Genomic DNA, 14,619 nt, shown 5'->3' with positions numbered 1-14,619 from the left:
CACCTCCAGAACGAGGCCTATTGCGGGGCCAATTTTGGCCCTGCATTTGGCCTTTTGCATGTTTACACTGAAGCGGGGCTGGGCCAAGCCGCGGCCGAGCCTCGCACTGTAAACGGGGTCCAGGTCTCCAGTATTCTGCTGGAGGCGCACTGCAAACGTTAACTGTCAAAACAAACTGGCAAAAGAACAAAGAGTCAAAGCCCTCTTGACTTGGGTATCGTTATTACCAATTGGGGTTCATATAACTTTGAATCTCCTTGATTACTGTGTGATATTGCTGTGTGATGTATGAATGCTGGTAGCCCTACTCATAGATTAAGAGTGATAGCTACATAGCCAGGGATGGTTCCATGATGGCCCTTTACTTGATCTATGTAAGGCTGAAAAGAAAAAAAAAGTACATGTGTATTCAAAATTTGTCTTCCCTACATCAAGAGTGGTAATGCCGAGAGAAGGACAGAGACTGGATAATACTCGTGTGCATAGTGTACTTTGCCAGGATGGCCCAATTTAGCCTGAATTTTGTCAAATGTTTGAGAGCTATGCACCCTTGTGAATAAAGAAGTATGATTCTCATCATTGTATAGATATATGTACCATCTAGACTTCCAGCTCAGTATTCCTTGTGGGAGGCTATGAAGAACTTGTAATAGATACTGAGACCAAAAAGAGACTCAGCGTGTGACAATCTTACCCTCTGTCCCATATTTAAAAGAAAGAGAGTGAGAGAGAGAGAGAGAGAGAGAGAGAAGAAATTGTGTCATTTTTACTGTCATCTTCTCATCAGTAGATATCAAACTACTGTATTTTATCATACAAACTTTGTGACATGTAACTTTATGACAGTTGTACTGCCTAAGGATTTAGTTTGACACCCATCTGATACCACGCTTTGTGACATGTGACTTTATGACAATTGTACTGCCTGACAATTTAGTTTGACACCCATCTGATACCACGCTTTTTGACATGTGACTGTATGACAATTGTACTGCTTAACGATTTAGTTTGACATCCATCTGATACCACGCTTTGTGACATGTGACTTTATGACAATTGTACTGCCAAACGATTTAGTTTGACACCCATCTGCACGCTTTGTGACATGTGACTGTATGGGAATTGCACTACCTGACAATTTAGTTTGACACCCATCCCTGCAGCATCCATTTCTAGCTGTCCCTGGGGCTGTTTTAGTTTTTTTTTTCTTTGTAAAATACTGCAACTTTCTGATGGTAGGATAGCACATTACCCAATAATCCAAAATGACAATACGCCTTTATCTGATGACCCATGCAATTAATTTACCACTTCACATAGCGTGGATAAACAGGAAATCCTTGTTGTCCTTTTTATCCATCATTTTTGATTTTTTTTTTCCTTTCCTCATCATCATTGTACTAATATACCACCACCACTTTATTCTCTATTATCTGTATCTTCTTTTGCTTTTTCTTTTCCTGTTTTTTCACCGTATTCACCATTTCTGTTGTCTCTGTGACAAAAGATGCCCAGCTGCTGTCCTTGAGATTATGTCTTATGATTAAGAATTGAAAGCTTTTCCGGTACTGTCTTTGAGGATATGCCCTATGATTAAGAGTCTAAAGATTGTCAGGTACTGCCCCCTAAGAATACAATTGAGAGTCTTAAATGAAAAGAGTAAGATTGAAATGATATGATATCACTTCATGTCAGAAGAACAAATGACGTGCAAGCTATGAATGACTGTTTTGATTGCTGGTTTAGTCTTGTGACATCGGAAGCAGCATTGTGACATAATGGTCGTATCATGCATGCTTTTCTTACATAATATTTTCAAGAAACTGTGTCTGCATTGCACTTTTCATAGAATTGATATACTTCAAGGTTAAGAAATGTACAATCAGTCTAATGCATCATTTTGGGGAAAAGTTATCATTTTGTGATCATTGACATAACATGCAAATGTCTGTGCTGCTAAGTTTTTACTTGTCACCTTTATTTCACTCTCTTTTTGTTGAGAACCCCCTAACTAATTAGTGCTACAATATTTCAGTATGAAATCACCTCCATATCATTCCAGTGCCAGAGTAACAAAATTCAGTCTTAACCCGTTGGAGGATGGACTGATTTTGCTATATAGCATGCATTTCCCATAGACACCTGCCCGAGTATTCTCGGAACTCGTCCTCAATGGGTTAAGATACCTTTCATATCAACCCCCCCCATGATGTAATCGAAGCAAGTAAATAGGGAAAGGAGAACACAGAGATAATAGGGAGCTTTGGATTTTAGACGCGCGGACGTTCAAAGGAAAAAAACATGCTCTGAGCGTGCGCAGAAGCGTGCGTCAAGTCGATTTATTTTTAGCTTGCATCGCGTGAGTTTTTCGCTTCGCGTACTGGGCTTTTTTTACGTCGGCACAGTTTGCAAAGTAGAGAACTACTTCATATGCCGATCATATGGGGGCGCCATTTTATTTTTTATACACCTGTACGTTTCGTCCCAGCGTAATCTAAAGCTACTTTTCAACGCAACGCGGGGGAGAGGAGAACGTCCAGCGCACTCGTCGTCTCAAACGTACAGCGCACTCGTCGTCTCAAACGTCCAGCGCACCCGTCGTCTCAAACGTCCGCGCGTCAAAATCTAAAGCTCCCTAATACTATTGATGCCAACGATTAATGATAATCTTATTGCTCCATATTGGTATACCTACCTAGCATGTCCTATCTCAGTTTATTATCAATATTATCCATGCTTGTATTATTTTCCAGTGTACTGATGATATATCTAATACATGTACACTGTAAGTTGCCATCTTTGGTCTCTAAGAGTGTGCAAGCACTTTAGATCTCACCTTTCTTTTCCCCACACACTTTGATAAATAACCTGATCCACACTTGTTAAAGGACAAGTTCACCTTCATAAACACAAGGATTGAGAAAATGCAACAATATTAGTAGAACACATCAGTGAAAGTTTGAGGAAAATTGGACAATCGATGCAAAAGTTATGCATTTTTTAAATTTTTGTGTTGGAACCGCTGGATGAGGAGACTACTACAGCTTGTGAGTCATATGCGTACAACAGTATAAAGAAAATATAAAAGAAAATTCAACATATTTTCACTTTTTTCGCATAATAAAAGAGCAATTGACTTGCCTCTTTCTAAAGGCAGGGGGAATAATATTGCCCATAACATTTATCGGTAACGAGTCAGGGGAATGTGTACTTTTTTCAAAAGATGGAATTTTGTGAAATTCTCTTTATATTTTCCTTATATTGTTGTACGCATGTGACATCTAAGTTATTCATACACTGCAGTAGTCTTCTCATCCAGCGGGTACTGCACAAAAACTTCAAAAATTCATAACTTTTGAACGGATTGTCTGATTTTCCTCAAATTTTCAATGATGTGTTCTACTAATATTGCTACATTCTCTCAATCCTTATGTTTATGAAGGTGAACTTGTCCTTTAATGTTAGAAACTGCAAAAAAAAAAAAAAACCAAGGACAAAACTTCACTGCTTTGATCAATATCAGTTTTGAAAGTTTATAAAGTATCATGTTTCAGCACTTCAGACATATGTCTAGGAGTGATGAAGATGAATACCAAAATAAAAAGGGGGTGCTTCGCCTTGTAAAAGCTACAGGAGTATTCAAGAGGCATAAACTTTTCCACGTAAATGCTCTGAGAGTCTTGATTCATCACCTCAATATGGAAAGTACCATGCGACCATAATCTATGACCCTTCATGTTTATCATATTTGTGTTGGTACCACAACTCCTCATACCAGATTACATGCTCTCTGCACAGTGTTGCGGAAGTCCTCTATTCAGGAGCATATGTGCCCAGTGATTTTCTGATGTAGATCCGATATGCTTCTGTAGGGCACTAAGTAGTTTGACTCAACAATGCATGTTCCCTTTACTCTTTTTTTACTCATGTATGAATCTAGGTATTTGTTATTTTTCTACTTGATTGTATGTATTCATTTATTTATCAATTTATCAATACATCAAGAAGAGTCAAAATTTGTGGCCCATTATGAAATTTAAACTCTAACTGTAACATATTTTACTTATGTATGTGTGTTTAATGCCATTATCGATCGCATTATCACACACAAGCAAGCATGCAGGCAGCAAACTTTTCATTAATCTATTCATCGCAATGCCTGAATGGCAGGTAAATGCAGCAGTGATAATCATTGTCACAGGTTAAAATCTATATGGGATACAATATTGGTGGCTGTTGGCCACATAAAACAGGTGACTGCTCTACACAGGGTCTTTGACATGACTTTTCTTCGGGGGAGGAAGGATTTTTTTTTTTTGTGGCCATATATGGCAGGTAGGTGCTAGGGGAGGTTTGACTGTATTCGAAACGTGACATAAAGTTTGTGGAGAATGATTATAGAAGTACAGAAATAAATCAATCTCTCTGAGGTAATTTGTAGGGCCTCCCTAAGTCTCATGATACATTTGTACACTTTGTCCACTATCTTTTTGATTCAAAGAATGTCATAGAATATCAACTTGGGTTTTTTTAAGTTGCTACAAGTGCATTGTACTGAATTAGCTCCATAGTAGTGTTGATCTGAACAGTGTGGGCGTTCTGCTTGCAAACTACTATTGAGGCAGAGACAGAGTGCTTTATAAGGATATAAAAATTGAATCAAGCTAGAAGACAAATTATAGGTTGCTTTAATGTCGATGAATCACATCAGTAGACATTAATCTATTATATCCTTATAGTAATACCCTTTGGTAAATGACATGGCCACACACTGGGACCATGTTCACATAATCTCTCGCAAGAAATGCTCATTTTTTCTGACAATGCAACTCTGTTGTTGTTGTTGTGTTTTAAAGAAAGTAGAGAGAGAGAAAACTGTAACTTTGCAACACTATGAAAAGGAAGTGATGAAAAAGATGAGATAACTTTCATCCATATCTTCATTGAATAAACTTGGACCTGACCTTTCTCCAAGACTTTTTACTACCAAGATGTGAGAGACCAGGGAGTGGCTTGGAAGCAAGGCTAGCAACATTCACCACTGAGATTCACTGTGTCTGTCCTTCGGGTGCTTTAAAGGGAACGGGAGGGGGGGGGGGGGAATGAGAGCAGCTCTGTCCAGGCAAGTCTTTGTGTTGCAATTCTTATGAATTTGAAAGAGCAAGATGCCAGAATCTGATGTGAAATAGCTCCTTTTGTATGGGATTGAAGTGAAGCGTTCAGTCCACCTCAACTATCCATCCACCCATACAAAACTTCTCTCCACACTCTTCGCCCCTTTCACAGTGCCTTTGGAGATTGCTTAAATCCACAGCAGGGTCACTGAAGTGTGCAACTCTGGCAAGACTGCAGTCATTATTCTCGCCAGATTGCGCTCGCTCAACAGTGTCGCTCGCGCGTCCCTGGCCGAAGCGAGTGTTGAAGTTTGCAAAAGAATGGCATGTGATTCTTTCTTTCCTGCCCAATGAATGTGTTCGTACAAAGGCAAAAAAAGGAGAACCCACTGCAATGGAACTGTTGGTAAGAGAGACTACATGTATTGCCTACGGATAGGCCTGTATGAACCACTTGTGCCTTTCTACGTTTAGCAACAGTACTCTACAGTAAGGAGTTGGAGCCGTGTGATTTTGTTATTGCTTGTTGTTGTTCTTGATGGAGTCCTGTCTACCAGCAAATGTTCGACAAGAGCAGTTCTCATGTTTTCTCTCTACAGCGGAGAGTGGCTTCATTTGGGTCAGAGGTTTTGCAGCAAGTGGTCGTAGGTGAAACATGCACCACTTACTTGAGTTAACAGGTGTGCCTGTGTTGTCTTCCATAGAAACATTCTGAAGTGATCACCTCATACCCAGCCTTTTCAGCCACTGTGAATAAAGGATGGCATACCTGGTACTTGGACTATGCCCCCACTATTTGACTTTCCGTCTGGTGTTTAGCATGGACTGACAGCACTATTAGGACCGGCATATTCTTTGGAAATTTATTTCTCTGCATTGGAAGTGCATGTCATATGTGAATTGGAGTGTGTGTGATAGACCCCCTTCATCAATCGCTGCACTGTACATATCTGACAAGTGGTCACCTTGTGTCTTTGGCCATCGCCGAGGCTGTACAGGCGGTCGCGATGGGCTCTCTACTGTGCCTCAAACTTTGCCCGGGGTTTCTCCCTTTCTTTGGGTCAATGCCCCGGACAACCGACGCGGACGCCACCACCTCTGAGGATGGCAAAGAGAGCAACGGCAACGTCATCAAGGATGATGCCGTGGAGATGTGTGACTCCGGCGTGTCTGACAGCATCCAAAAGGCAGACAGCTTGCAGGGGAGCAAAAGTGATGTGAGATCGGTTGTTTCGGAGGCACGGAGTGGGGGTGGCTCCTTGGTGAATGGATCAGTAGCAGTGCAGCCTGTATTGGAAGAGTCCATGGAGTCAGCACCTTTGGAAAATGGCAAGTAATTTCCGGAGCATCCAAAGGCAATTATATTTTACCTTGATGAATAGTCTTAAAGGAATGCTACACCTGCTGCCATACATGCACTGAAACTCTCCAGGTCATGCTTGCCACCATTACTTCCCCACCCACCCTCCCCCCCCCCTCCACCCCCCCCCCAAAAAAAAGAAAGAGAGAGAGAGAGAGAATAAGAGATGAGAAAAGAAGGGGTTAATTTGTTCTCAGGCTCTATTCCAACTTTGCTACCATGCTGATCATTAAAAGATTTAATTTGAAGGAAAGATGTCTTCCCGTAGATGACAATTGTGTTTGTGTCAATTGTACCCATGTTAGGATGATGTCATGTTTTGTTTTTATTTTTGTTTTTGGGCTTTTTTTTACATTTGATTTGTTGGTTATTTGTTTTTAATTCAGATGACTGCAGTCTTGAAAAGGACATTCAGTGTTCTCTTTGCACCCAAAGTAGTTGTTTTGATTTTTAGGGTGTGTGCCATTCAGGTCTGAATGTCTAATGACTTAAGGAAAAAAACCTAATAGTCTATACCATCAAGGAAAATGCATTTATATCAATTTATTCATAATTACTATAGCAAGTATAAAGCATGTATTTCAAATGTAGGTTTTACAAGACTGGGATACATGTTTATTCAGTGAGATCCTTCAATGGTGTTCTACAATTGGTGATATTAATAGAGTGATCATGTCATCTTTGATAGAATTATAGTAACAGCAAATACAAGATGGTTGCATTTGGCCCATTTCCAGCTAATCCATACAAGTAACCAGTTTTTAAAAAAGAAACCTGAGATTCCAATTTGTTACATCAGTATATGAAGCCTTCCCTTCAAAGAACCATACATATGTGTCTCAAGTTTTATGGTGTGATATGCCTCACTGCACATTTCACCAAGGTTGTAGCATGAAAGTGTCCTCTTTGACAAGATTAAAATTAACACTAAAATGCAAGGTGATAGCATTTGACCCCTTTCCAGTTGAAGGTTCAGTACCGGTATCAAGTTTTACAGATACCTGTGACTCTAATTTATTACATCAGTGTATGAAGGCTTCCCTTCAAAGAACAATACATGTGTATCATGTTTTATGGTGTGGTTTTTTATTGTTGTTGTTGTTGTTGTTTTTGCCTCACTGCACATTTCACAAAGATGATGAATGAAAATATGAGGGATTGATGAATGAGATACGAATTAATGGACGTGAGCGGTATGTGGCCCAGTGCTACCATCTCGATAACCACTCTCTCTTTTGCATGGCACTTCAAAATGCACTTACTAACTCTTCTCTCATAAACAGCAAAAGATTGGAACATACTGCCAAGCAATATCAAACAGATCCGAAATTTTTACACATTTAAAGATGCGCTGTAGACAGTGTCCCTTCTGTTGTGATTAGCTACACATTACAGCCTTGAACCTTGAATGAGTAATCCCTGCAGCAGCTCAGGACTAGAAAGCTAAACTGGGATGGACTGAGCAATGGTGACACTGGCTGATGGTGCTTTTAAGTGCTTTCACTATTTACAATAAAATAAAATAGAACTGTGTGAGTGAAGATGGAAAGGTGTCTAGTATGTCCCAGTCCAAACCCTTTGGTGATACCTTAAAACCACCCTGTACATGTATGTGGCAACTGTGGTAAGAGTTCCTTTTGTACCCCTATCAGCAAATTACTTTAAAAAAAGAGAGAGAAGATATCATACATTGCAGGAAATGATTTTTCCAGCCATGAATATTTATTGCTCACCATGATGAAAACTATTAAAAAAAAATGGGATCTACATGTACTTGGGATTCCAGAATCCTATGACTAGGATGAGGCTTAGGGTATTATGTGAGATAATATTTCTGTTATCATAATGTTCCTCTCTAACATATCATTCCAGATTTTAACCCACTCCCCCCTCCTTGAAACTGTACAAAAGCCATCTTCCAGAATGTTGGAATAGAGCACAAAAACCCCACATACATAATATACATGTACACACACTTTTCTGGGGGTACAAAGGAAATGCTTTCATGCCAAGGAGACCAGAGAATGGACTGCTAAGCATGTTTTGGCTGTCTCTCCTTCATCTTTTATATCGATCTCTTCCTGTCTGTATTGTTCACTTTTGAGAATCTGAAGGAGTGTAGTACGATTATGTTTGGTGACAGGACAGTTTGAGTCCATGGTTCATAAACTTAAGGAACTTTTCCTTTCACAGGAGGTACTCACCTAGATCGTTTTCCCTTTGCTGTTCTTCATTGTGTTCAATTTTCTTTTTAAGAGGGAGGAAAGGGGTATGGGATATGAAACAAGGTAGTGAGATGTTAAAGAGATTGAAATCAGAAAGAAGATCAAATAGATAAACAGAATAGAATGCTTGATAGAAGCATTTGTAGGAAAGAGACAGATTTGCACTTTTGAGAGGTACATGTACTGTATAAACCATTAAATTATAGAAAGAAAAAAAGAAACTGTGGCAGGTTGTTTCATGTAAAATAATTAGAGTTGGCATTGAATTTAAGCAAATTAAAGCTTCATAATGCTTTAACTGTCTGTGCACCTAGATGCATATTGCAGGTTAATGGTACATATTGTCGAACATGCTAATGAAAAAGTTTTTGGATACCCATACACAAAGAAGAGGGCCAGTGTAGTACAGTCAAATAGTCATAGGCTTGTTCTCTCTCCCTGCTGTGTGAGCTAGCTGTTGAATTGAATTGTCTGGTGAGTAGGGCATTTGTATTCTAGTATTCTTGTTTGTTTTGATCTGTCTAGCTCTTTTGCTTGTTCAGTGGTGATTGGGGTGGGGGGGGGGTGGGGGTGGTAAGCGACATAATTTTGAAAGATGTGTGGGCATTAGTGGTACAGCAGTCAAGGTAGATGTCAAGGTTTTCTGTTTTTAGGGGCCTAGCCTTTGCAGTTTGGAAAACTAAAAGCAGTGGTAGTAGGCCTATTCCAAACAATCATACCAGAGTTGCATATCTGCTGGTTCACACACTTGTGGTTGGTGTTCAGGCATGACAAGTTCTGCATACTGGGTAGTGGTGATCACAACAAACAAATATGTAAAATAAGGCTGTTGTTTTGGTACATGGAAGAGTTAAAATTGTCAGCTAATTCAGCTATGGCACTGGGATTTAGATGTTTATAATGACATACCGATAACACAGGACCACTGTCATTTTATGCTCCATTCAGCCTTTAGCCTTTACTTCGAGTACCACTCAGAATTCAAAATTTTGAGAAAGAGAGCTACAAAGTTAGAAAACAAAAAGGACTCAAAAGAGATTTTTTAGCTCACAGACATGTAATCACAGAAGAAATACAATTTTGAAATATGAGCTGTTCCCCCGAACATGAAATGAATGAAGATATTTCAGTCACTGCATACAAATGTAATTGATGACACATTTATTGCAAATTCATTGCAACCTCATATGCCTCTACATACTGTATATCTTCATTGCATCTGTCGTGCACATTATGTTTGTTCTGAGAACCTATAAAAATCTTCCTTTCTATTTCGTATTCAAAAGTTAGTGAATGTTTGGTGTCATACACTATTAATGCATCAGAATTATTCATAAAGTGCCAATGAATTGTCAGCAGTATGTACATACAAGATAAGTACATATATGTATATGGATATATAACTGTACAGAGGAGCAAAACTGTTCATTGTATGTATCTGATGTCGTGACCTTAAGTTGATGCTCTTTCTTTTCAGAACTGATGGGACAATTTGCCCATTGAATATGACTGTAGGCCAAATATCAAAATGCCATGTTTCCATTGCTTGTATCAAAGAAGAAGAAAAAGAAAAAAAAAAGAAATCCACCCACATGTAAAAGTAGGTCTGTATAGTCCTGCTGTGCAGCAGTATCCATTGTGTTGTTTATGTGTTGTGCAAATCCTATTTTGACTGATTACCTGAGTAGATGTATACACACAAGCACTTATTATGAAAAAAAAAAACTAAAAGTATGCCTCACATGACAGCACATTCCTTTGATGAATGAACCTGATAAAGATTGTTGTCTATCATATTCAGACATTACATGCACCTCGACAGTTACAATACGTGCAATAGGTTACATGTTTCGTCAAGTTCCGCGGCATGCATTTCATAAGACTGAGTGATCACGCATAATGCATTTAACATGCAGATCTCAACTAATCTACATGTATGCTGAGCTATGCAGGTGCACTCAAAGCTTGTACAGTTCAGTTACACCACATTTGTGTCTGTTTCTAGAGTTTTCATTTGAACATACTCTTGTGATTATTTGAGGATGATAGGAGTGTGGTCCCGTGGTTGATTTTTGGGCACAGAAATATATACTTTTAGATGTGGGTTCAGCATTATTCCTTGCTAACCAGAATCAAAAGTTAATTACATCAATTGACCAATGAGGTTATGTTAGTTTAGGAGTATGATTGTCATTCAAAACTGTAGTATAGCCTACTCCCTTGTAGGGGATGTGTACCATACCATGCTTTTAAGTACATTGTAGGCTTTCCTCCATCTATGTGGATCTTTTAACAGGTATGATATTGTCATAGTGCTGAATGCTGGACTGATGCTACATGGAGAGATACATGGAGAGAAAGAGATAACACCTTTTATTGCCACACTGGAAGGCTGGTAGTCTAGAGCATCATTTTGCTCAATAGTTTCAAAGCCAGAAATGACATAACACAAGGGCAGATCCAGGAATTCCATAAAGGGGAGGCGCCTTTACAAAATTAAAGGGGGTGCATGTGCCCCCCATTTCTTTTTATTTCCCTTGTCTAAACAAAAATAAAGAGGGGGCCTGCGCCCGGTGCGCCACTGAAACATGTACAGCGTACAATATCTATGCACATTCACAAAGTAATAGTTTCACATCTTGGGAAGACGCATCCTTTTCCTCGAGGCAAGACAATAAAGCATCAATATTGTTGCCTCATTTATTCAACCCATTGATGATTTTGCTACAACACACATTTCCCATAGGCACCTGCCCGAGTATACTCGGGACTCGTCCTCAACGGGCTGAGGCATTTAGTGGATATTTATATGAATACATTTTTACCTTGAGTGGGGTGTCATTTTGACCTTAGATTCAAATATAGATCATTTCATGTGACATGCATTATGTGTGTAGAAATTGCATCAAAGTGTATACTGGTAGATGTGAATGTTACTAACCAACTTTTTATTAATTGTAAATCAATTAACCACATCTCATGACAATCTTCTCTTCTACCAGATTTTTTTTTAACTTCATTGGCATGCCGTAGGAGGTTTTTGTAATGTTAAATAATCTGGTGTAGGTTGCGTAGGTTGTGTTTCAAACGTGAAAGTTTTACTATTGGATGTACATGTACCGGTATGCATTGTTTCATTAGAATTGCACATGGTAAGTCTGCACTTCATAGCATTGCACACACACAGCGGTCATGTGAATTGTGATAATGGGTGCCTAATTGCAATGCTGGTTACTCTTGTATTTTATGGAGTGTGCAAGTAAAGGTGAGCGTTGAACCAAACTCTTTTTTAACAAAGACAGTGTGCTTCCGTTCAGTTATCATGTTGGCCATGCGTCGAAACCCTGCGGAATGTACTTGTATGCTTTGCTCAGTGACAACAGACATTGATTTGCGTCTACACTTGGTTTCATGCTTTGATATACAAGAGTTAGAGGAAAAAAGGAGTCATTGGAAGTTTATGTAAAACATTTGTCACATCACAGTGTTCACCATTGAGCATTGGACTGTTACAGTATCTACTCTGTAGGGCTAGTCAATTGTGCATAATATTGTGGAATTCTTGCAAATATCCGTGTCGAGAACAAACACACACACACACCACCACCACCACCAAAAAAAAAAAATGGTGATTAACTTTGTCACAGATGTAGTACTAATAAGTTACTTTTGCAGGAATTTTTGTTTTGATCTTGTATTCTTTTCACTTTTTTGGAGATGAAGATCTCGTATAGAAATCCACACATATCAATTAATCCAGAGAGGCTGCAAAAGTCTGACTGCTTGCCATAATTATGTGCAACAGCAAAATTGAGATTAATCTTTTTGTCCTATGGTGGAGGGTGCCCGGAGTGTTGAAGGAAATTCACGATAAAGCAATGAGCCAAGATTTGAATTTCACATTCACGAGAACCAATAGCCAACATCAAATCGAATTTAACTGAAAATCTACTAAAACTTGGAGAGCCTGCAAAAAAAAAGAGATGGTTTTTGACCTGTATTTCTTCAAAAGTTATATGTATGAGGAAGGTATATCAAACTTATTCATGGAATATCCACCTTTCACCTGGTTATTCAATCTCTATGCAGTGAATGCGTGATAGGTTTCTTGCAGCCATGTACAATTTTTTTCTGTATGTCTTCCCTCCAGGTATCAGGGCAGAGGATGGAGACGATCAGGGCTCCTACGACCTCGATGATGAGGGCCCAGTGCAATCAGAGATGTTGGACGACATGCCCCTCGTTGATGATGAGGAGGACATCGTAGAGGTGAGCGAGACTGACTATGGCCACGTACGCGAGCACTTAAAAGCAAACCAGGGCGAACCATGCCAGATTTGGAGCATTTGAGCATTCCATATAAGTGGAGAAAGGATACTGGTACCTCGAGTTATTTTTAGAGGGGGTCGCACATTTTGTAGCAACAGGGTCATGCACATGACACACTTACCCTATTCAATACAGGTGTTCTAAACAAAGAGAATCAACTCTTTGCATTAGGCATTTTCACATCAGCCTGATGTTTCGAAATAGCGCGCTATTTTCTGACTTTTGAAATTAACCCGATCACGAAATAGCCTGCTATTTGATAATGTGAACACATATTAGCGCGCTAAATGTATCGCTCTGATCGAGAAAATTTCTTGAATCCAACTCGGGAAATTTCTGAAAAAGCAGGATAATTTGCGAACTAGTGCGCTATTTGATAATGTTAAAATGCCTCAAGAAATTAGCGCGATGCATCCCATCATGCCTAGCGTGTGTGACCCGAAAGCGCACGCTCTACTGGTATACCCGACACTGTTTGCGCATGCTCACCTGTCGAATTAGCTCGAAAAAATTTTGGGCTAATTCTCTTCGGGCTGATGTGAGTAGGAAATGAAATATCGCGCTAATTTGCGATCGCGAAAAATATCTCGAGCTCGGATTTTTATCAGGCTGATGTGAAAACCCCTAGTATGACGTAGGTGCTTGTTATGCACATTTTTCTCATGCCAACTTCTGGTAGGGTTATAGTACGCTTTTGGGGCACATCAGGAAGTGGTACGTCTACTTTTGGCTTGGTATAATAATGGCTTGGTACAGTACACTTTATGAGTGTTTGAGGGCTCCTCTGGCACAGGTGCAGTATGATATAGTATGCTTAAGGAGATTGCTTAAATGCGCCTTTACTCATGGTCATAGATTCATGCTAGCCTGCCATCATTCATATCATGTGTCATCATGAAAAGTCTACCAGAGTACTCATGATCACCCCTTTGGGTACATGCATGCGTATTGGCCTCTCCTGAACAACATGCTACACCTCATTAAGTAATCTATGGACTGTGTAGATGTACTTTTTACCAAGCAGTACAGGTACACTGTAGGCCTACATATCTCCATGCACTGGCAAATATTGTTTTTACAGACATGGCCCATAAAAATTGCAAATAATGTGTAGCTCCTTTTATATGTATCGTCAGTGATATATCATAATTAACTCAGCTGAAGTGCCTTTGTAATAATGGTAATAGTAATGATAAAGATGATGATAATGATAATAATGATTATAATGATAATAATAGCAATAACAATAATAATGGTAATGATGATAATAATAATGATAGTAATAATGAAAAAAATATTTATAATAATGTAACAATAATAATAACAATATTAATAACAATAATAATAATAATAGTAATAATAATAATGATAATAATAATAATAATAATAATAATAATAATAATAATAATAATGGAGTCTTTTAATGCGTCATGTCTGTCACACAGTGACAGTTCTGGCACAGAAAGGTGAAACCTCCTTTTAAATTGCTTCATTTGGAAAGAGCCACAATTGAAAGAAAACTCAGTAACTGGAACAAAAAAGTTGTGAGGTCTTTCTTGTACAGTTGCCATCTTTCTTGTACACCACTGAC

General features: G+C 39.0%; 1 protein-coding gene across 4 annotated transcripts in view; it reads left to right on the top strand.

The window, feature by feature from the left end:
* LOC139717484 (synaptotagmin-14-like) overlaps positions 1–14,619 on the top strand; it is a 70,772-nt gene that overhangs the window by 45,020 nt on the left and 11,133 nt on the right. For all 4 annotated transcript variants that reach the window (XM_071629013.1, XM_071628993.1, XM_071628999.1 and 1 more), the window contains one exon: positions 12,850–12,968. In XM_071629013.1, coding sequence (XP_071485114.1) covers positions 12,850–12,968 — 119 coding nt within the window. The remainder of the gene's footprint in view (positions 1–12,849; positions 12,969–14,619) is intronic.

Source organism: Diadema antillarum, unplaced genomic scaffold (genome assembly GCF_040938485.1).
Source record: "Diadema antillarum isolate AM-2024a unplaced genomic scaffold, OU_Dant_1.0 scf00000007, whole genome shotgun sequence".
Lineage (NCBI taxonomy): Eukaryota > Metazoa > Echinodermata > Echinoidea > Diadematoida > Diadematidae > Diadema > Diadema antillarum.
The sequence above is the reverse complement of the archived record's forward strand: the minus strand, read 5'-3'. Positions and strand labels throughout refer to the sequence as shown.